This window comes from Micromys minutus (assembly GCF_963924665.1).
Source record: "Micromys minutus genome assembly, chromosome: 10".
Lineage (NCBI taxonomy): Eukaryota > Metazoa > Chordata > Mammalia > Rodentia > Muridae > Micromys > Micromys minutus.
Window position 1 is genome coordinate 4,692,437 of NC_137979.1, and position 21,923 is coordinate 4,714,359.

At 41.5% G+C, this 21,923-nt stretch overlaps 2 protein-coding genes across 4 annotated transcripts in view; both read right to left on the reverse strand.

Annotated features, from left to right (window-relative positions):
* Positions 1-1,300: 1,300 nt before the first annotated feature.
* LOC308425697 (trafficking protein particle complex subunit 2B) lies at positions 1,301-4,911 on the reverse strand. The gene is made up of 2 exons (XM_080923150.1): positions 4,777-4,911; positions 1,301-2,054 (listed from the first exon to the last, which is right to left on the reverse strand). The coding sequence occupies exon 2, from the start codon at positions 2,029-2,031 to the stop codon at positions 1,609-1,611; it is 423 nt and encodes a 140-aa protein (XP_080779276.1). The 5' UTR covers positions 2,032-2,054; positions 4,777-4,911; the 3' UTR covers positions 1,301-1,608.
* Positions 4,912-8,904: 3,993 nt separating this feature from the next.
* SEC24A (SEC24 homolog A, COPII coat complex component) overlaps positions 8,905-21,923 on the reverse strand; it is a 59,387-nt gene continuing 46,368 nt past the window's right edge. For all 3 annotated transcript variants that reach the window (XM_080924451.1, XM_080924450.1, XM_080924452.1), the window contains 6 exons: positions 21,183-21,358; positions 19,035-19,172; positions 16,565-16,669; positions 16,065-16,157; positions 12,400-12,503; positions 8,905-11,852 (listed from right to left, as the gene is read on the reverse strand). In XM_080924451.1, the coding sequence (XP_080780577.1) occupies positions 11,738-11,852; positions 12,400-12,503; positions 16,065-16,157; positions 16,565-16,669; positions 19,035-19,172; positions 21,183-21,358 (731 nt within the window). In that variant the 3' untranslated portion in view covers positions 8,905-11,737. The remainder of the gene's footprint in view (positions 11,853-12,399; positions 12,504-16,064; positions 16,158-16,564; positions 16,670-19,034; positions 19,173-21,182; positions 21,359-21,923) is intronic.

Here is a 21,923-nt window from a genome sequence, read left to right on the forward strand (position 1 = left end):
CCTCTGTGGGTACCATGCATGCACACGGTACATAGACATACACACAGACAAAACACCACATGCATAAAAAGGAACGACCATAATGGAAAACAAAAGTTAATTTTTAAAAATGATGTTGAAGTCTGTGTTGCCCAGGCTAGCCTTAAATTCAAACATTCCTACTAACCTGCCTTAGCCTCTGAAGAAGCTGGAACTACAGGCTCTGACTTCCTCTGTAAAACGTTCAATAGTTCCCACTTGTCACAAGAAAGAATATACTATACCACCAAAAACAGCATGTACTGCAGTAAATGATGCTCTTCGTTAGGGAAAAATCTTTTTGAAGTATTAGGGAACTCAGGATCTTATGTATGAGTAGTAGGCAAGTATTCAGCCACTGAGGCATTTCTATTTCTTGAACTTTGAGTTTTGCAGACAAAAGTTTCTGTGTAGCCTTGGCTGTTGTGGAACTCACTTTGTTGACCAGGCTGGCTTTGAACCGACAGATCTGCCTGCCTCTGCCTTCCGAGTGCTGAGATTAAAGGTGTGTGCCCACACCCTGGCTCCAGCCCTTTTCTAAATTTCTCTTTTCCTTTAAAACTTTGTATTATTGTTTCTCAAGATAGGGTTTCTTGGTGTAGCCCTGGGTGTCGCAGGGCTTGCTCTGTAGACCAGGTTGGACTCAATTTGCAAAGATCTAACTACCTCTGCCTTCCAAGTACTGGGATTAAAAGTGATGTGCCAAAACCCAGTAAATTGTGCTAAGTGTTTATATGTATGGACATTTGTTGGCATGTATGTAATGTGTGTCTGGTGACCCAGGAGTCCAGAAGAGGATCTCAGATCTGGAACTGAAGTTCTAGATGGTTGAGAACCATCATGTAGGTGCCAGAATCAATCAATCAATCAATCTATCTATCTATCTTCATTTTGGTGTTTTGAGACAGGATCTTCTGAGTGCTGGAATCAAACTTGTGTGGCTGAGCACTGGGCTTGCTTTTAATTATGTATACCGACTAGTACGTGTCTGCATCCGGATCTGTGTGTCAGTGCATTGACTGTGGAAGCAGAAAGGGTGCTGGAGTTACAGATGGTTCTAACCTGCCTGATGTGGTGCTCCGGAAGAACAGAACACCTCATTAACCACAGAGCCATCCCCAGCTTTAGTGTTTGGACTTTTTGTTATCTCAGTAAGGGGCCGGAGAGCTGCTTTAGTGGTTTGACGTAGTTTTGTCTTTTTTTTTTCAGGTTTGATTGGCAACACCCACATGAGAGGTTCATAACCATTAGCAGGGGCAATTCCTGGGGACCCCATGCCTTCTTCTGACCTCTTTGAGCACCAGTCATGGAGATGGTGTGTGTGTGTGTGTGTGTGTGAGCATGAAAAGCATTCATACATCTAAAAGGAATGTAAGACTTTTTAATTATCTCAACCTGTAACGTTATAGACTTTTTAATTTTTGAAATAAAATATTAAATTGATGATAACTGTTTACAGGTGAATACTAATAAATAAGAGAAATTTGATGCACAGTAAGCTAAGACTGCAGTCTGCCGGGCTAGTTCATCAAGTAGCCTTACACACATGCACTCCCGAGTACACCCCACTGACTCTGCAGCTTTCTGCATTTAGCTTAAAAGATGTTTCTTCCCAAGAAACTGAACTTTTCTTTCAAATGCGCTTGATCGAATAGGAGAATTGGGTTCATAAAAGGGATTCATGGCAAACTTGATATACAACTCGTAGACGTCAGTGAAGAAGTTCTTGATTCCATCCTCTTGCCTCACGTCGTGAAGCATGATGAATCTCATGTGCCCAGCAGTGACAAAAGCCGAGACAAACCACTCATTGAATTTGTCCACAGTTTTTAAGTACATGTTGTTGGAGAGCCACATGTTTTCATCAACGAGGTCCAGAGCGGCATGAGCTATGAACTGGTTCAGATGACGATGCTCATCTTTGGATTCTGTTTTCCCAGCAGGCAGAAATTCCATTTCAAAAACTGGATTATCATGGTGGCCAACAATTACAAAGTAGAAGCTTCCAGACATTGTCTTCTATCTATGTATGGCTCCTGGAGTGAGACACCAGCAAATGAAGCACCAGTCAGTTCATGAAGTTTTTATTTTGTTTATTTTTTATTTAAAGATTTATTTTATTTATAAGAGTACCCTGTAGCTGTCTTCAGACACACCAGAAGAGGGCATCAGATCTCATTACAGATGGTTGTGAGCCACCATGTGGTTGCTGGGAATTGAATTTGGGGCCTCTGGAAGATCAGTCAGTACTCTTAACTGCTGAGCCATCTCTCCAGCTCAAAAATTTTATTTTTGAGACTCTAAAGCCCAAGTTAGCCTTGAAATCCTAATCCTTTCTACCATGGCCTTGTAACTGCTGGTATTACAGACATTAACCACCACACCTACCTGTATTTATTAAAAATTTACCCCTCTCTCACTGATTTAAAATAACATATCTATCACACTAAGTCTGCATACACATTTTCCATACGTTGAGTTTTTGTCCTGTTTATGAAATAAAGGAAGGCTACCTGACATCCAGGTAACTTCAATAGGTTCAGAGAATGAATTTGACAAAACCTACCATCTTCCAATTGATTAAAAACAAAAATACAAAGAGAGGGAATTTCCTTAATTTGAAAAAGTACACTACTACCACCAACTCCAAAACACCACCAACTCCAAAACAGGTTTCAGTTAATGTCAAAGACTCTCAGTGCAGTGGCAGCATGCCCCAGTCTCAGCACTGGGGGACAGGGGAAGACTCTCAGAGACTTGCAGCTATCACCTGGGCTACACAGTGAATTCCAGCCAGCCTGGGCTATAGTCTGAGATGCTGTCTCTAAAAACAAAACAAACGTTAAACAACAACAACATCCTACAAGCTAAAAGCTTTTCTTCTTAAAACCAGAAACGAGGCAAGATCACATCTCCATCTCTTGGACAGAGTCAAGGTTAGGAACGCAGGGGAGCGGGTCCTTTACCATGTCTACTCAGCACTGCACTGGAGATGCCAGGCAGGGAAAGAAAGTAAATGGAAGGAAAAAAGTCACTAGATGGTGGTGGCAGCGGCAGAGCATACCCTTAGCCCTAGCATGAGGAAGCAGAGGCAGGCAAATTTCTGTGAGTTCAAGTCCAGCCTGGTCTACATAGATAGTTCCAGGACAGCCAGGGCTACACAGAGAAACTGTCTCAAAAAACAAAAACAAAAAAAGTAAGAAAAAGCATTCAGACTATAAAGTCCAAACTATTTGAAGATGACATTATCTTATACATAAAATGTCCTATGGCACCACTTATAGGCAGGCTAGCAAGGTAATAGGAAACAAAATCAATATAGAAACAAATGGGTTTCTACAGACTATAGTTTCTATAGTCTCAGAGTGTAAAAAAAAAACAAAAACAAAAAACAAGACAAGGGACTATCATTTTAGAGACACTTGCCATAAAATAAAGATTATAGCCTTAGGAATTTAATAAAGGCTTCCAGTGGAGGTCTCGGGGTTAAGAGCACTGGTTGCTCTTGAAGAGGACCTAGGTTTCCACTGAAAATCACTGAAGAACTGAAGAATTAAAGAACCTCACCTATTTTTGAAAACATATAGGCAAATAATGGCTGCTGGTTGGGGGACTTGATTTTCCTCAGTGGTGTAGCCACCATTAAATTGTTTACACTTCAGTTAAAAAAAAAAACCCTACCCATGTTCACATAAATACCCTAGTTAAACTCAGTGGGTACACACTCACGCGTGCACACACCTCAAACCACACCAACATGGTTAGTTGGTAAAAGACCTTGCCATGTATGGATTAATGACCTGAGTTCAATTCCAGAAGAAGTCTGGCTTGGCTTGGTGGCTTATGTCTTTAATCCCAGAGCTCAGCAGGCTGAGGCAAGAGGATCTGTGAGCTCAGAGCTAGCTTGGTCTACAAAGCAAGTTCCAGGGCCAGTTAGGGTTACAGAAAGAGACGTTGTCTCAACCACGAGAAGGAGAAAGGAGGAAGGGGAAGAGGAGGGAATGGGCCTCACAAAGTCGTCCTCTACTCTTACGTATGTACCATATAGCATGCAGGCACTCCTACGGACGCATCACGTACATCCGCCATAATAGCTTTTAAGAATGTCTAAGATATGAAAATAGAAGGGAGAGGGGGTTCAGTGGGAGTGGGATGAGATGGTAATGAGGGCTGAAAAGTCCATTAGAACACATGGATGAACTGCCGAAGGATAGTAACTAAAGAAATTATGATAGAATGTCATCCATGCTTCGGGATTATTAAAGATGGCAATACTCCATTCATTTACTACACACCGGACAGAGTCTATTAAATAAACCCGTGCATTTTATCTGATTTTGTTATTTACCTTTTTATTTTTAAAATAGGTCTTAAGAAGCCCAGACTGGTCTGCAATTATCAGAAAAAGGCTTGAAGTCCTTACCCTCCAATCTCCCTCTTTCTAGCTGAGATTATCCACCCCGCCCCCTCTTTATTTCCTTTTAACTGTTCATTTCCGGTGCTGGGGACCAAATCCAAAACGTCCTGGTGCTAGGCAAGGCCTCTACCACTGAACCACAAATCCTAAGTAAAACTGAAAGTACACACCCATTAAAGTGGTTAAACTGTATATTCCCCGCCTGCCTTGGACGGCCCCCACTCTTCCCGTCTCTAGCTCTGGACTTTTTGTTTTGGGACAGGGTCTTGCTGTCGCACGAGCGCTGGAATCACAGACGAGCGTCACCCTGCCCAGTGCGGGATTCTGACAACTATAAATACCTCACATATGTCGACTTCCCTCTAGCTCAGGAGTAGTCGTATTCAAGGTGGAGAACGGGTCAAACCGACCATTACCAAACTCAACGTCCACCTCACTGGGTAGCTCCGCCCAACGAATAGATGAGACTGTTCAGTGAGCATGCGTACTCGTTCCCGCTTCCCAGGGAAAGACTGAGCAGCCCGCCCCGGCTTCCGTCTTAACTCAGAATGACGGAAGACTGAGCATGCTCAGTACCGCGTTAAGCCCGTCCCCCGCCCGGCTCCGGCCGCCATCTTGGAGCAGGGAATCTCGGACGACCGGGCATGCGCTCATGCGTCCCTGGTCAGGGCTGCACGAAGGGCTTTGTCCACCATCTTGGGTCAAGGCATCGTGGGACGTCGAGTTCCCGCGGGCGTCGTCTGGCTCTTAGAGCAGTCCTTGCCTTAACCGCATGTATACTTGCTTATGTTGTCGCTGACGTTCGCCCGGAGGTGTAGCGAACTGAGCTTGGCGTGAAATATGGACTAGACATGCCAAGTGAGGCGGAGCTTTTAATTAGCAAATGCCAGAAAGCAAAATGGAGGTTGAAGCGTCAGGTGTTTGTGTTCAGCCATTGTGTCGGCTTTATTTGTGGGCGGAAATGCGTGATAAGAGAGTGGTTTAGGGAGCAAATCACCGGGATGTGTGTTTGGTGCTAATATCATCAAGGACTTTGCTTTTACAAGTGTATGTCTGGTTTCTTCACAGGTTTTTCCATATGTGTTTATTACAAATTAGGCTTACCTGGTGATGGCGTTCTGTATCCCTTCTTCCCTTAAACTGACACTTACAAGTTACTTTGACTAAAAACTATTGACTCCCTTGGGTCCACAGGGTGACTAAAGATGAAGCTTGGCATTAATGTTTTCATTTTGTGTTTGCTAGAAACATAAACAAAGCGAAGTAGTTCTACAAGGCACTTTCTATTTGTGAAAAGGGCGTTTCAGGACCCAGATCATGATGTCTTTTTTTCCCCCCAGTTCCTGGGGTCCGATCTTTATGATTTTGGCTAGTTCTGAAAGAATAAGCTCAAAGGAATGCGGTTAAAGGTCTGTATTCCAGGCACAACAGGAAATTCAGGAGGGAGAAAGGATGTGTGTGGTTTATAAACAAAACAAAACTTTACTAGGCAGAGAAGTTTTTGTTTTTGTATTGGGATTGGTGGAGAAAATTTATGGAATATTGGCCCATGGCAGACTACTTTCCTTTGATAGAAAAACAAAAACCTAGTTTCTCATCTTCTCACTTGCCCACTTCAGCATAAGCAACATGTTTAGTTACCCATTCCATCTCCCTTCAAAGGCACACAAAAGTCATTGTCCTAAACCTGCGATCACCTTATAGGGATGGTAGTTGGAGAGATAGAATAAAAGTGTCTGCTACAGGAAGCCTTTGGGTATCATTCGAGCCATAGAAGTATGAACATGTTTTGTGAAGCAGCTCACAATTTCATTGCTGAGCCTGACTGCTTTCCTGACCTCCAATTCAGAAAAGTGTTTATTATATCGGTGTTTGCATACTTAAGCGCCTTGTTTGTGTGTTAGAACACTTTTCAGGTTTGTATAAATGTGTAGAGGCCAGAAGTTGAAGTTGTGTGTCATTCTCTATCATTTTTCACCTTTGCTTTTTGAGACGGTCACCCTGTGTAGCCCTGACTGGCTTTAAACTTAAGCCTAGCTTGAGAACTTTACAGAAAGTTCTAAAAATAAATGTGTTTGAGATGCTCAGAAATAAGTGAATTGTATGCACTAAAACCACATTGAGCTGGGTGGTGGTAGCAAGTGCCTTTAATCCCAGCACTTGGGAGGCAGAGGCAGCTGGATTTTGTGAGTTCAAGGCTACCTGGTTTACAGAGCGAATAGCCAGGGCTACAGAGAAAAACCCTGTCTTGAGAACAACTACAATAACAAAATCCACCACCAACAAAAATACTGAGCAATATGGAAAGTGAATTAAAAACACAAGGCTATTAAAGTCAATCTTAGAAATAAAAAAATACAGTCATACAAGTATAAAATCAAGAATAAAGTCCAGTTTAGGCAAAGACAAGAAATTAAGGAAAACAGTGCTAAGTATGGTGGCTCACACCTTCAATCCCAGCACTCAGAAGGTAGAGGCAGGTGAATCTCTGTGAGTTCAAAGCCAGCCTGGTGTAACAAGTAAGTTCCAGACTAGCCAGGGCTACATAATAAGGCTCCACACCCCCTTTGAAAAAGATTTTATGAGTACACTTGTACTGTCTTCAGACACCAGAAGAAGGCATCGGGATCCTATTACAGATGGTCCAACCCAAGACCCTGTTTTAAAACAACAACAACAAAAAAAAAAAAAAAAAAAAAAAAAAGGAAGAAAGAAAACAAAAGAAAGAAACTAGGACTGCAATAGAAATTGAGGGTAAAGAAGAGGGTTGTGGTTGCAGAGATGGCTCAGCAGTTTAGAGCACTGTCTGCTCTTCCAGAGGTCCTGAGTTTAATTCCCAGCAACCACATGGTGGCTCACAACCATCTGTAATAGGATCTGATGCCCTCTTCTCGTGTGTCTGAAGACAGAGTATACGCATATACATAACTAAATAAATAGATATCTTTAAAAAAAAAAGGATTGGATAGAGAAGCAAATGCATACTGGGTTTGGTGGCAGGGGCAGGACAGCCAGTGTGTTTGAGGTGTGCCTGGACTACATAGGTGAATTGTCAACCAGTCATTGCTGCAGAGAGAGACCATGTTACTAATGGTTGGGGTTGGGTTAATTCTTGGCATCTTGTCCAAATAATTGGAAAATAAGACCTCACACAGTTTTCAGAAGTAGTAAGATGGCTTCGTTCAGGGTAAAGCAGTAGTGCTGTTTCAAAAAGGATATACTGTCAAGATGGACGATGGGCCAGAGTGAGGTACTTAAGGGCCAGATTACTGTTTGGGGCTTCTTATAATTGAGTTCAAGAGGAGGAATCAGCTACCAACTGGCACAGTTTGGGTGGCTCTGTTTTAACTGACTTGGTCAAATAATCATATACCTTTCAAAATGCATGAGTTTATCATGTACATATTCAGTTAAGCATAGGCCTCATTTCGTCAGTAGAGATGATCCCTCAAAGTTCACCTAGAGTTTACCTTATTGCACATGCTCCTGAAACCAGTTCAGGCCAGATCAGCCAGTATATTCTAACTTTTGTCCCATATTTGTGTGTGGATATATGTTATGCCACTGTGTAGAGGTCAGACATAGCCACTCGGAGTCATGGCCCAGGGATCCATGAGCTGTCTCTTCAGCCCTTGTCTGTTTTTTATACCCATCATGTCCAATATATTGGGACTATATTTGAAGAGAAAATTATTTAGAGGAGGTGTACATGCTGTCTGATGCAGCTGAAGTCTGAGGTTGCTAGGTCCATATTCAGATGTGTTCGGATAAAGGACATAGGCTGTCAGTGCATTATCACAAGGGGGTGAGCAGTGCCCAATCAAAGTAGAGGTCCCATTGCTTACCTACTCCTGTGCTTGCTTGCCTCAACCATAACTCTATCTCACAACAAAACAAAAATTCCCCCCTAAATAGAAAAACTACTTGGAAAGAAAATGGCTAGAAATTTCCATAATAGGAGAACAAGGATCTTTTGATTAAAGTGTCACCTGAAGAACAAGCAAAAACAGTAAGCCCAGAGAAATAAAACTAGAGTATTAAGGATAAAAACCAACAAAGGCTGGGAGAGTGTCTTCAGATGAACCATAGTTGGGCCTTCATCTTTTCAGGCACAAAACATTCAGTAAGACATCCCCTCCAATCTGGATTTCAAACCCACCCTTGCAGAGAACAGCAAAAATTCAGGATATGGCTCAGTAAATGGAATGCTTGTCTGGATCAAGTGAAGACCCCCGGTGTCCTTCCTCAGTAGCACATAAATCAAGGCCTAGTGGGACACTCTTGTAATTCTAGTAGGTAAAATTCTAGTACTTAGGAGGTAAAGGCAGGAGTTCAAAAGTTCAAGGTTCTGTCCTTGGCTGTAGTCAGCCTGCAGTTAGATGAGGCTCTAGGAGAGCCTATCCCCAAAACAGCTTTGTGGAGGCTGAGGCCACCAATCTAGGCTATCTTCAATAACCAGCCACTGTTCATAAGCTCTTTTGATTAACTTTATTGAATAGCCAAATTTATAAGTTAGCACAGATCAAACGATTGCATGGGTTACAAATGACATTTTTTTAAAAACAGGAATAAAACAGTGAAAATCACAATCTGTAAGAAGGAAGACCAATCTTGTCTCAACAGTTCAGAGGGGCAAGACTGACCACATCACACTGGAGGTCACACATATTTTTGATTTGAGAACAAGGACTTAATGTTACAATATCATACACACTACTTTACAAAATTAAAATTTCTATGTAAGGATTGTGTCTTTAATAGTTAAAACTGTGAAATCACATTTGGTGGTCCCCTAGATAGTGGCTGTTACGCATCTCTGATTAGAAGAAGTACATCTTTAATTCTAATTATTGCAGAACAATCTATTAGACTCATACATTACATTAAACTAAAATATGTGCAAGCTAAAATAAATGTTACTGCTTGAGTGAACATTAGTATGTCAGACTTACAGAAACATTATTTTAAAAATTCTAGAAATTAGAAAAATAGAGTACTTTTTATGGTAGAACTGCCATGCTCAGATTTATAATCAAGATTGCCCTTGTCTGTTACTTTAGTAGTTGTAGATCTGTAGAAAATTCAAGGATCTTTCATAATTCACAACTACAATAAAAAATATGGCATAGTGTAAGTATCAGCTGCTTTATGTCAGAAAGTGACACAGAACGGTAGGACAATGGGTAGTGTCTTACTGCAAAAAAAGTCAAAACGGAAAAACATTCAACATAGCAAAAAGATAATTACACCAACATTCCACAAAGGGTCATCCTCTGGAGAACAAAGTTGTGAACCCTAATAGTTATGTTTTTAAGACTGTTATAAAATTACTCTGGATTGCACATTATATAATATCTAAAATAAAATTTAAAAGTAAATTTGTGAAATATTCTAACCAAGCAGGTGCTAATAAGGGTCAGACTTACTCAGGGAAGGCACAAGGAAGGTTTCCCTAGGAGTACAACATTTCCCTCTGGAAGATTCCTTACTATGAAGAAAGAACCTAAAAAGTACTAACATTTAAAATCACATTAAAAAGAAAACTTTAGTTCATTTAAAGGAACATTGTATATAATGGCTATTTCTTAAAAAGAGGGGAAATAATATAAATTTAATTGGTTATAGTTTGAAAACTGCTTCTCAATAAATGAAGCAGCTTTCAAAAAAAGGAAACACCTCAATTGAATGCACTGTATGTACACTGAAACAACAATTTTCAGTGTCTTTCTGAGACAAAGCTTGGCTGGTCCGGCACTCGCAATGCAGTCAGGCTAGCAATCTCCTGCCGTAGCCTCTCAGATGCCGAGTAAGGGTCATGTACCATCATCATGTGTGGCTTGGAATTAAAAAGGAAAGCGAACCCTAACACTGTTCCCTCACCAGGTTATCCGGAAGCGGCGGGCGAGCAGTGGCTGCGTACTCCAGGGACCCGCTGCTTCCCTTCCCAGGAGTTAAAGTCAGCCCACGAGGGTGTAAACCTGGAAGTCACTATTTCATTGGTGATCACATGAGACAGAGACTGTAAACACATTTCTAATCTATGAAAACAAGGCAACAACAAATCTCTGAGTATTACACAGACATTACTGAAGAAGTTCATACAAGATGATGAATTTATGAAAACGGAGGCAAACTCTTAAAGACACATCACAGCACTTTAAATACACATGGATAATTTACCTCTTTGTAAACAAAAGCCACCTATTTGCCTGCAATAGTTCTCTAACTGAATCAAATAAGCAGTCTTTAGAGCATGGTAAGAAATCAAGTTTCTTTTTAACTTTAATATGATGGATTTATACAATCTTAATATCCACCAACTCAAACAGCAGCATTCATACTTTAACAGGTTTCAATATCCCAGAATACATGAGTGGCTTCCAAGTTCATTATTAAACTCCTTAGAGAAATGCTGATGTACTCAAAGATGGCATGTATGGAACCTTTAACTGCTTTCACTCTCATCTGCCACAGGAATACTTTAATTCTTTATCAATCATGGCAGAAATGGACCAAACAAAAACCCACTTAGCGAGTCAAGGTGACCAGCTCCTATTATCATCGCCAATCCTGATATATTTACGAAGACAGCTCAAATTTTATTCATGGCAGAACAAAACCGCAGAAAACCACCTAGTTTTCACCTCAAATTAAAGTGACTTTGTTCAAGTAGAGAAAATACTGACAGACTTTAAAGCTTGACAGTTTACTTTATATTCTTCCCACACAAGACCAGAGTTAGTTTACTCCAATTTTAGTTAACATGATCCTTTACCTTCCTTAATTAAAAAAAAAAAAAAAAAAAGTGGTTGGGGGTAGGGCAAAAACCAAATATGTAAAGGAAATGGATTCCAGCTTTCCTACAGTCTATTGACTTTTAGATTTTCCAATTTAAAAAAGATCATTATTGATAGATTTGAAACTCCCTGCAACACTTAAGTCTTGTGAGGTTTTTAAATGTAGCAGCCAAAAACTCATAAAAAATAAAAATAAAAAAAAAGAGAAATAGAAATGCAGATCACAGAAGTCTTTATTTTATAAAATGTACTTTGCCTCTGCAATATTGTCTCATCTCAATCCATAACAACTCAGACATAGTTGGCAGCAAAGGAAAAAAAAGGTCTCCAATGTGTAGATATCTATTTTGATTTGAAAAATACAGTCTTTTGGAGTTGCACATCTGACTCTCGGCTGTGGTCCTTTATTTGCTATAGTTGGTTGAAATCACAGTGAAACATCTTAATCATCACATTTGTTCGAAATCTGAAGGAGAAAGGAAGGAGCCGAGTCCTTACAGTCTCATCACTTGTTCAATTGCTGCTGAATGTGCAGGAGGAACTCATAATACGACAGTGCAGATTCCGTTCTGTCTTCTACCAAGCTCTGGAGGAAGGCTGCTTTCATCAGACTCTCCTCCCTTAGAAAGAAAAGGCAAGAATGGTCATATATGTTAGATGCAGTAGAATACTTAGATTCTTTTCATAGGCTACTGATTTACTGTGATAATTAAGATAATTTGACCATATAAATGTCTAGGGGCTGGAAAGATGGCTGAGTGGTTTAAAGAGCTTGTTGCTCTTATAGATGACCTGGACACATTAGACTCATTTGGTTCCCAGCACCTAAATATTGGCTCACAACTGTCTCCAAGTCTACTTCTAGGTGATCCAGTGCCCTCTTCTGACTTCCAAGGGCACCAGGTATGCATATGGTGTACACACACATACACACACCTCCCACCCCGCACTGAAAAGATGGCTCAGCAGTTAAGAGCATTGGCTGCTCTTCCAGAGGTCCTGAGTTCAATTCCTGGCAACTACATGGTGGCTCACAACCATCTGTAATGGGATCCAATGCCCTCTTCTGGTGTGTCTGAAGACAGTGACAGTGTACTCACATACATAAAATAAATAAATAAATCTTAAAAAACAAACAAACCACAAAACAAAAAAATACTAACTTACCTGATTACGTAGAGTATTGGGAAAAATGGCCTCTGTTCTCTAAGCCATGAGATGAACGCTATTATTCTGGCAGATTCTGGTGTATCAAGTTCTGGAAGGTCTGTCTGTTAAACAAAACTCCAATTAGCTCTATCATCTACCATGTAGTCTGCACCCTTTAGATGTATGACTCAAAATCAGCTGATGATATTGTTGGACCAGGTTTGGAAGTGATTTTGTCTTTGTTGCAAATATTCAGCTTTGCCATTGCTATACTTAAGTTCCAACAAGATCGTAAACAGAAAACAGGTGGCAGGCTCTTGAGCCTAGTTAGCACAGTCTTGATCTAGTTAGTAGTCTTGTTCTAGTTAGTACAGTCTTGATCTAGTTAGTAGTCTTGTTCTAGTTAGTACAGTCTTGATCTAGTTGATGAAATCAACCAACTTATCAAAGTGGCTGTTACTAATAGGACACTTTCTTATTTCACTACTTAAAATGCCTCTTCATCCAGTCTAGTAGTTTTGCTCGAGGACTGAAAGCTCATATCCTAGCTGTACCTTTGACATCGAAGCCTTTCTACATGTACGAGTCCTGAGGACTGGAGATGACTTAGGGCTTGCCTCAAAGCCTGGTGACTTGAGTTTGATCTCTGGGACCCACGTAGTAGAAAGAGTCAATCCCCAAAAGTTGTCATCTGACCTCCACACTTGACCCTTAATGTGTGCGCCCCAAATTCAGAAACTGATATACAATAAAAATGTAAAAAGAAATACTTAGTCCTTTATGTGCTGCCGGGACTGCGGCACAGAACCCTACTGTATAGAAAGTGACGACATAAACACCTACTCCAAAGCTGGACACACACTAGCTGGCAGTAGGAACTGAAAAAGTAAGGCAATTTAACTTTACAATTTAAGATTATCCAAATGTAGATTGGAGAGATGGCTCAGTGGTTAGAGCACTGACTGCTCTTCCAGAGGTCCTGAGTTCAATTCCCAGCAACCACATGGTGGCTCACAACCATCTATGATGCCCTTTTCTTTTTCTTTTTCTTTTTTTTTTTAGATTTATTTATTTATTATATATAAGTACACTGTAGCTGTCTTCAGACACACCAGAAGAGGGCATCAGATCCCATTACAGATGATTGTGAGTCACCATGTGGTTGCTGGGAATTGAACTCAGGACCTCTGGAAGAGCAGTCAGTGCTCTTAACCATTGAGCCATATCTCCAGCCCTTTTCTAATGTGTCTGAAAAGAGTGACATTGTACTCACATTCATTTAAAAAAAAAAAAAAGTCTTAAAAACATTATCACTGGGCTGGAGAACTGGCTTGTAGTTAAGAGCACAGGCTATTATTCCAGAAAACCAGGGTTGTTTTCTAGCACTCACATGGTGGTTAACAACTGCCTGTAACACCAATTTCAAAGGACTGATAAACTTTTCTCACCCCTGTGGGCATCAGGCACACACAAGGCACAGACACACAGACAGGCATGACAGCTATACACATATAAACACAAAACATTCAAATTTTCGTTATTGTTTGTACATGTGCATGAAATTACATGTGGGAAAAATGCCAGAGTGGACATACGGAGGTCAGAGAAAAACTGTGGAGCTGCCTGTCCCACTCACCTTACATGGTTTTGGGATCACACTCAGATAAGGTCATAGCAACTCATTGTGTGGACTGGAACACACAGCGGTCCTCCTGAGTTTGCCTCTCAGTGCCATCATGTATAACTGAGAATGACTATTTTAAATACTTTAGAAATGACAGGCAGCTGAGGAAGGTGATGGTTTGAATAGGTTTGGCCCCCATAAGTTCATGTGTTTGCATGCCTGGCCCATTGGGGGTGGTAGTGTTAGAAAGTGTAGACTTGTGGGATAAAGGGTATCACTGTGTGTGTGTGTGGGGGGGGTGGGGTGGTGTTTGAGGTCCTCCAGGTACAAGCTTCACGCATCTGCCTTCAGAAGATACAGTCTCCCTACTGCCTGCAGATCAAGATGTAGACCTTCAACTCCTCCAGTATCATGTTTGCGTGTGTACCACCATTCTCCCTGCCATGGTAAAGGACTAAACTTCTTAAAGTGTAAGCTAACCCAATTAATGTTTTTCTCTGTAAGAGTTGCCATGGTCATGGTGTCTCTTTACAGCAATAAAACTCTAACTAAGACGTCTGTGATCTCAGTACTTCAGAGGCCGAAGTAAGAGAAATGCTTTAAGATTGAGACTAGCCTGGACTATATCATGAGTTCTAGGTGAGCCAGGGCTACATAGTAAAACCCTGGCTGAAAAGAATTCCACCCCCACCCCCAAAAAACCTCCAGTGTCATTCTCAGCTGGGCACAGCACTGCACGTCTATATATCTATCATCTTGGCAACTGAAAGGCTGAGGCAAGGAAACTGCCATAACTTTGGGGTCAACATGGATTACAGAGTAAGACCTATCTTGGGGAATCGTTTTGTACACTGTGTAAAGGTTGTTTTTCTTTTCTTTTTTTCCTTTCCATTTTTTTTTATTAGATACTCTCTGTATTTGTAAAGGTTGTTTTTCAAATTTTGTACCAGCAGAAAGTTGCATACTAGGTGGACTTTGGTATCATTTTTATTGTCTTAGTATTTTTTACACATACACCTTCATCACCAAACCTAATGGGTTTAATAAAGAGCTCATGGCCAATAGCTAAGACAGAAGAGGAAAGGCAGGATTTTCAGGTAGAGGTAGGAACTGTGGGAAGTATTCAGAGGAGAGAGATTCATCATCGTGCCAGAGAGGGGGAAGGAACAGGTGCCAGGACTGACGGGGAGGTAACGGGCCATGTGGCAGGTGTGGAATAGAGTAGTCGGGATAATTTCAGTCAGGTGAGCAAGCTGGAAGGTAGGCACTAAGGCCTAAGTCAATAAATAATAAGTCTCTGTGTCATTATTCAGGAGCTGGCAGGTCAGAGATACTGGTGATACTATGTCAAAACCAAACCAAACCAGATGAAAGCACAAAACTGCAAAGAGGCTGCAGGTGGCTCAGAGTGAGGGGACCTGGGTTCATTTCCTGTCACCCACATGGTGCTCACAACCGTCTGTAAGCCAGTTCCGTGGATCCACCCTGGATTAAACTCCACAGGAACTAGGCATGCATGTGCTACACATATCAACACGCAAACAAAACACTCATATACATAAAATAAAACAAAAATAACCCCAAGATTAACCAAAAATACCATTAAAAGATAAAATGAGCCAGGTATAGTGGCTCAAGAGGCAGAGACAAGTAGATCTCTGTCAGTTTGAGGCCAACCTGGTCTACATAGTGAGTTGTAGGCCAACCAGAGCTACATACATGCTGAGATCTTTTCTTAAAAAACAAAACAAAAACCCAGACGGAAAGAAACAAGACAAGATGACTCTGGCATAGTGGTGTACCACCGAAGTCCAATCTAACGGAGACTCTGAGGCATAAGGAACCCTCTTCATTCCTGAGACATAGACAAACCTGAGCAACACAGCATGAGCCTGCCTGGAAACACACCCAAACTAAACCATAAAACGAGCGCTTGAAGTTGGAAGAGAGATGCTATCTATGAGGATACTTTGGGAGAAATTCCTGATTTGAAGATGGGGTTCAGGTTTGTATCATATTTGAAATGTTCTTTAAATCACTTATGAACATAAATGCTTACCATTGTCTGTGGAATTGATGCATAGTTTTGAACTCCCAGAACTTGGCTGAGGAAATTCTGTGCACAATTTCTTCCAACCCAAAGCATCAGTACCTGTAAACAGGAATACACCATTCTGAGAGGCAGCCTAATAGTGAGTCTGACACTTTTACCACTGGCTGTTTTAAAGTCAAAGAATGAGCATTTTAGTGAGACTGTACTAAACACTGTGAAATGAGAGACAGCAGGGAGAATGGCCAATGCTAACATAAAGAAAAGCAGGGGGGCTGGAGAGATGGCTCAGCAGTTAAGAGCATTGGCTGCTCTTCCAGAGATCCTGAGTTCAAATCCCAGCACCTATGGCGGCTCACAACCATCTGTAATGGGATCTGATGCCCTCTTCTGGTGTGTCTGAGAACAGCTACAGAGTACTCATGAGAAGAAAAGAAAGGCAGCTGAAGTCAACTGTTAAGGAGGCTCAGCAGCACACTGAGCTCATAAGGGTGAGTCAATCCACTCACTGAGCCTGCATCCATGAGGAACGCTCCATCTCTGCTCAACTTCTCCACCGAGAGCTGAAGAATGGGGGGCTGAGGTATGGTTCTGTCATTGATGTTGAGAGCTCCCTGAAGGAGGCAAAGAATGAGGTTTTTAGATACAGGTTAACATGCAGACACGATACACACACATTTGCATAAGTACATAGAGCATGCAAGAGCATGTGTGTGCACTGGTATACGGGCTCAGAATTGATGTTGGGCTATTTTTACTTTATCAGGTGGTTTTTTGCTTAACCTAGAGCTCAACAATTCTAGATAGTGTAGTTGGACAGTTTGTCCTAGGGATCTGCTGCCTCTAAATTTGGAATGACAGAATTATAGGTGGCTGCCATGTCTGTGGGTTCTGAACTCTGGTCTTCATGATTCCACAATAAACATTTTATTCTTTGAGCCAAACTCTTACCCTCAGTACTTTTTTGGAGAAAGGGTCTGATATAGCCCAGGCTGGTCTCAAACTTTCTATGTAGCTGAAGATGATCTTAACCTCCTGACTGTCCTGCCTCCTCCTCTAAGTGATGAAATTACTGGTACGGGGTACATGCTCAACCTTTAGAGCCACAGTTAAGCAACAAATACAATTAAGTGAATTGACTTATAAGTTTTGATCTTGGGCTGGCTGGATGGCTCAGTGGTTAAGAGCACTGACTGCTCTTCCAGAGGTCCCGAGTTCAAATCCCAACAACCACATGGTGGCTCACAACCACCTGTATGTAATAAGATCTGATGACCTCTTCTGGTGTGTCTGAAAAGAGCAACTGTGTACTTACATGTAATAAATAAATCTTAAAAAAAAAGAACATGACTTAAAAAAAGAGTTTGGATCTTAAATAGGCAAGTCAGTTATGCATAATAAACATGGAGTAATATGTATATTAAACAAGGTCACTGTGACTCTAATAATTAAAACTAAATTCTGATCATGTTTATTTCTTATTTGTATAGTCAGAAGTTAATGGCAATTGTTTTTTCAGTCACTTGCCACCTTATTCTTGAGACCAGCTCTCAATGAACCTGGAGCTTGCTGACTCAGCTGGCTGGTCAACGGGTCCCTGGGCTCCTCCTGCCTCTGCTTCCCCAGTGCTGGGGTTCTAGATCTATGTTGTCATATTCTGGGGAACTAACTCAGGTCCTCATGCCTGTGCAGAGGACTTTACCAACAAATCATCTCTCCAGTCCATTCTCATCTTTAGTTTTTTGAGACAAGATCTTCAGGGACAGGCTGGTTGCCAGCTCCCTGTGTAGTTAAAGATAACTGTAAACTTCTTTTCTGGTCCTCCGGCCTCCATACCGCAAGTGTTAAGAATGTGGGTATGAACCGCCACGGTGAAGAGTGAACCCAGGCTGCACACATGCTAAGCAAGCATCTACCAAGTGGGCTATATCCTTAACTCTCCTATTAGCTGGGCAGGCCAAGAACTCCCTTTATAGGTGAGGCTGGCCTAGAACTCCTGTCCCATTTTGCAAGCGCTACGGTTACAGATCTGTGACACCAAGTTTGGCTTTGGTTTTAAAAAGTAAGTTTAAAAATATGATATATAGTGAATAAATAAAGTGACATTAATGAGATACAACTAATAATGAATTAATACAAATCCACTTCTTAACTTTCTTTCTTGAGTTCTATCTGTAGCCCTGGATGTAGACCAGACTGGCATAAAGTTATGGAGACCTGCCTGCCTCTGCCTCCCAGGTGTTAGGATTAAAGGTGTGTAGTAATTTTGTTTTCTTGGATTTTACAAATATAGTGTGGTTTTGTATTTATTCTTAGAGTTTTTGGATTTTGTTTTCTGAGGCAGTGACTGTTGTCCAGGCTGATTTCCAACTCATGAGCTCAAGTGATTCTCTTGTTTTAGCCAAAGATGTTTGAACTACAGGCATAAACCATTTAGCTAAAGTCCAGTGAACTATAAAGTTAAACGCTAGAAAAGATGGGTGAGGGTGAGGCCTGAGCTGGCTCTCTTCTGTCAAGTCGGCAGCAGCTAGAGTCACTTGAGAAGAGAAAGCCTTAACTGAAAACGGAGAAAATTGCGCCAGCAGGCAGACTGGCCATGCGCACTTTCCTTGTTAGTGAGTGATGTGAGAATGGCTCCCTGTCAGCAGCACCCACCATGGTCTATCAAGGCTGCTTTGCACTCCTGCCCCAACTTCTTAGATGATGAACTATGAACTAATGGCGATGGTGCTTTATTGCGGCAAAGGACACTCTGAGACACCTTGGTTAGTGTCTCTAAATCTCAAATTAGAAAAAGAGTTTGTCTTAGAAAACTTAAAGCTAATATTTTCAGGAATGTCCCTAAAAAATCAAAGTTTCTGTATATTTACCTAGAAATAAACCAAACGAGGATTTAGGTAACAAACTCTCATTTCTGTATTGAATATAATTAGGCTTAAAATTTTCAAAAGAAGCCACAAAACATGGAGTTGGCCTTACCTCATCTGAGAGGTTGTCAACTCTGTACAAACGGGGATGTGTTGTGAGCATGAGGTGAACCAACGGCTGGTTTTTCACTTGACACATGGCAAAAATTCGTTCATCTAGACGTACATTTGTCCCAGTCTGGAAAGATTTCTATAACAAAACGACACCCCACTCCCAACATTAGAAAAAGAGAATTTTGTAAATGTCAATTGCTAAAAGATTATCTTTAGACAGAATTAGCAAATTTATCATAAATTATTCCTTAAAAATATCTTCTAAGTCATTACCCTATAGCCTCATCTGGAAGTCTCAACTAGTCCACACCTGGCCACCTCAAAGTGATCCGATCTCCTGGTGTCTGCTTCCTCACTGGCTAGGTCTGAGTGCAGTCACTGTGACAGGATAAAGGCACATGACAGACCGAAAGACCCCAGCAAGGGTGCCATGTCTGCTGGATGGTAATTGTTTCTTCCACAATTAGAGAAATAAAACTCAGACAGCACAGCAGATCTTACAAGCCTATGAAGCAGGGTGGCACCACGCACGAGGACAGATGCACAGCAGAGCTGAGGCTGGCGAAGTTCTGAGTGAGATTTAGATTTCAGTTGATGGAGAGGAGTAAAAGAGGTAGAAAGCAGTGAAGGATCGAATTAGGACGCCTTCTCCAGGCAGGTTCAGGTGAACTGAGGCATTTGCAGGAAGCAAGAGTGTTTGTTTAAAAACAGAGCATCAGATGAAACACTGACAGAGCCTCAGCTGTCACTAGCTTTCATGCCCAGACACTGCACTTGTGAGGCTGCCCATTAATCAGGGCCCCAGGACACCAGTTTTGTGGGAAGAGCCTGGGCAATTTTGTTCAATGACATCTCACCCATACCTCCTTCAGCACGAAGCACACATTCGACACGTGTTGAAAGCTGGTAGCCTAGTTAATTGCACGGAGGTTTTTTTGGCACACTATAATAAAGATATTAGTGAATGATTTCCCTTCTAGGTATTGAATGGGACCTGTAGACATGGCTCGGTGTTAAGAGCACTGGTTGGTCTTGCAGAGGACCCAGGTTCAGTTCACCACACCCACACCGTGGCTCATAACCATCCATAACTCCAATCCCAGAAGATCTGATGTCTTCTTCTGGCCCCCACCAGCACCAGGCACACTTGCTAGCAAAACACCCAGACATATAAAATAAAACAAACCTAAAACAAAGTATAAAACAATCATTGCATCTTACAGGTGAAATAATACATCTTTTTCATTTACTGTTATTACATACTAGGTGCTGTGCTTAAATAATGGATAAAAAAGACAAAAATCTTTTGTGTTCATGGTTTACTTCCTAAAAAAGGAGAAATAAAGATGGCTGTAAAAGTATACTCAAGATGCAGAGGCAGGTGGATCTCTGTGAGTTCAAAGCCAGTCTGGTCTACAAAGTGAGTTCAAAGACATTGAGGCCTACACAGTAAGACCTTGTCTCAACAACAACAAAAAAAAAAAAGGAAAAATAATACACCAGCAAACTGTGGTCAGTGACAATTGACATAGAAAAAAATGTAGGGAAGAGGAATGAAGGGTGTCGTAGTGCTGCAGTCTGACAGCGCTTGTGTGTGTGTGTGTGTGGGGGGAGATCAAGGGAGGCAAGTCATTAAAGGCTTTCAGGAGAAGACCTTGGATTGTTAAATGTGAAAACTTAAATCCTTAAGGTAATTTCTGTGACTTGAGTAAAGAAGTCACAACTGGGCTGGCAGGATGACTCAGCAGAAAGGCACTTGTGACCCCCACATTTGCATCTGGTGGCATGCGCATCCCCCCATCTCTCCATCCCTCACACTGCCCGCCTTTGACAGTGTCATTCTCTGAGTCTGTATGAGTGAGAACACGCAGGACACGTGGCTTCTGACACCAACAGCACACTTTTTAGTTCTCTGCTTATCATTTGAATTTGTGGTCACATCACTGAATTGTTGGTGAGTGAGGCACTTACATTAAATTAACTATTCATAAATTTCTTTGGCTATAAATCACTTCAATGCTCCTGTAAGAGATAGATAGGGTTTCCATTCTCATAATATCTAGCTGGTCTGAAGCTACTTATACAGTATTTAAGAGTTCAATAAAAAGCTTTTCAACATTCTTATTGCGCTAGTCTGTTTTCTTACCTGTTTAAGGAGAGCCAACACAAACAGTGGGAAAAGTCTCAAGGAGAAAGGAACCATGAGGCCTGGCTGCTGGCTACTGAGTACGGCAGAGCGGTAAGCAGAGAGAGAGTCTATAACAGCGTTCACCAGCGCGTCCCGGGCATCGCTCAAGCTGGTGGTCACTGACCTATCAACAGCTAGGGAGGTGAGAGCAGGTGGAGAGAAAAACAGGATACAGGCTTGGTGATTCCAGAAAGAACAGATCACGCGTGCACGCACACACACGGACAGGTTACAGGCATTGGTTCTCTTTGCACTATGTGAATTCAGGGATTGGACTTAGGTAGTTAGCTTGTTGGCAAATAACACCTTCACCCATCAAGCCATCCTCCTGGCCCAATTTAAAAAACGTTTTTGGAGACAGAGTTTCTCTGTGGAACAGCTCTGGCTGTCCTGGAACTCACAGAGGGCCTCACCTGCCTCTGCCTCTGCCTCCAACATCCAACAGCCCAGTGAATTTTTTTCAGAGCAGACTTAAGCAAGGATATGAATGAATACATCTGTTCATAAAAAATTGTTGAATGAGCTGATCTTGAGATCAGGCCCTAACATTTGGCTATTCTGTGCTATGTATTTATATGAGGCAGTTTTTTCAGCATTGATGATAATAAATCAACTCCAAGAAATGATGAAAATACCCTATGACTTAGATATCAAGCAGGTCACCACAAGTTTTTATGTAAAAATAAACAAGCACAATGA

Coding starts and splice junctions, on each gene's coding strand:
- LOC308425697 (XM_080923150.1), bottom strand. CDS start 2,031: ATGTCTGGAAGCTTCTACTTTGTAATTGTTGGCCACCATGATAATCCA.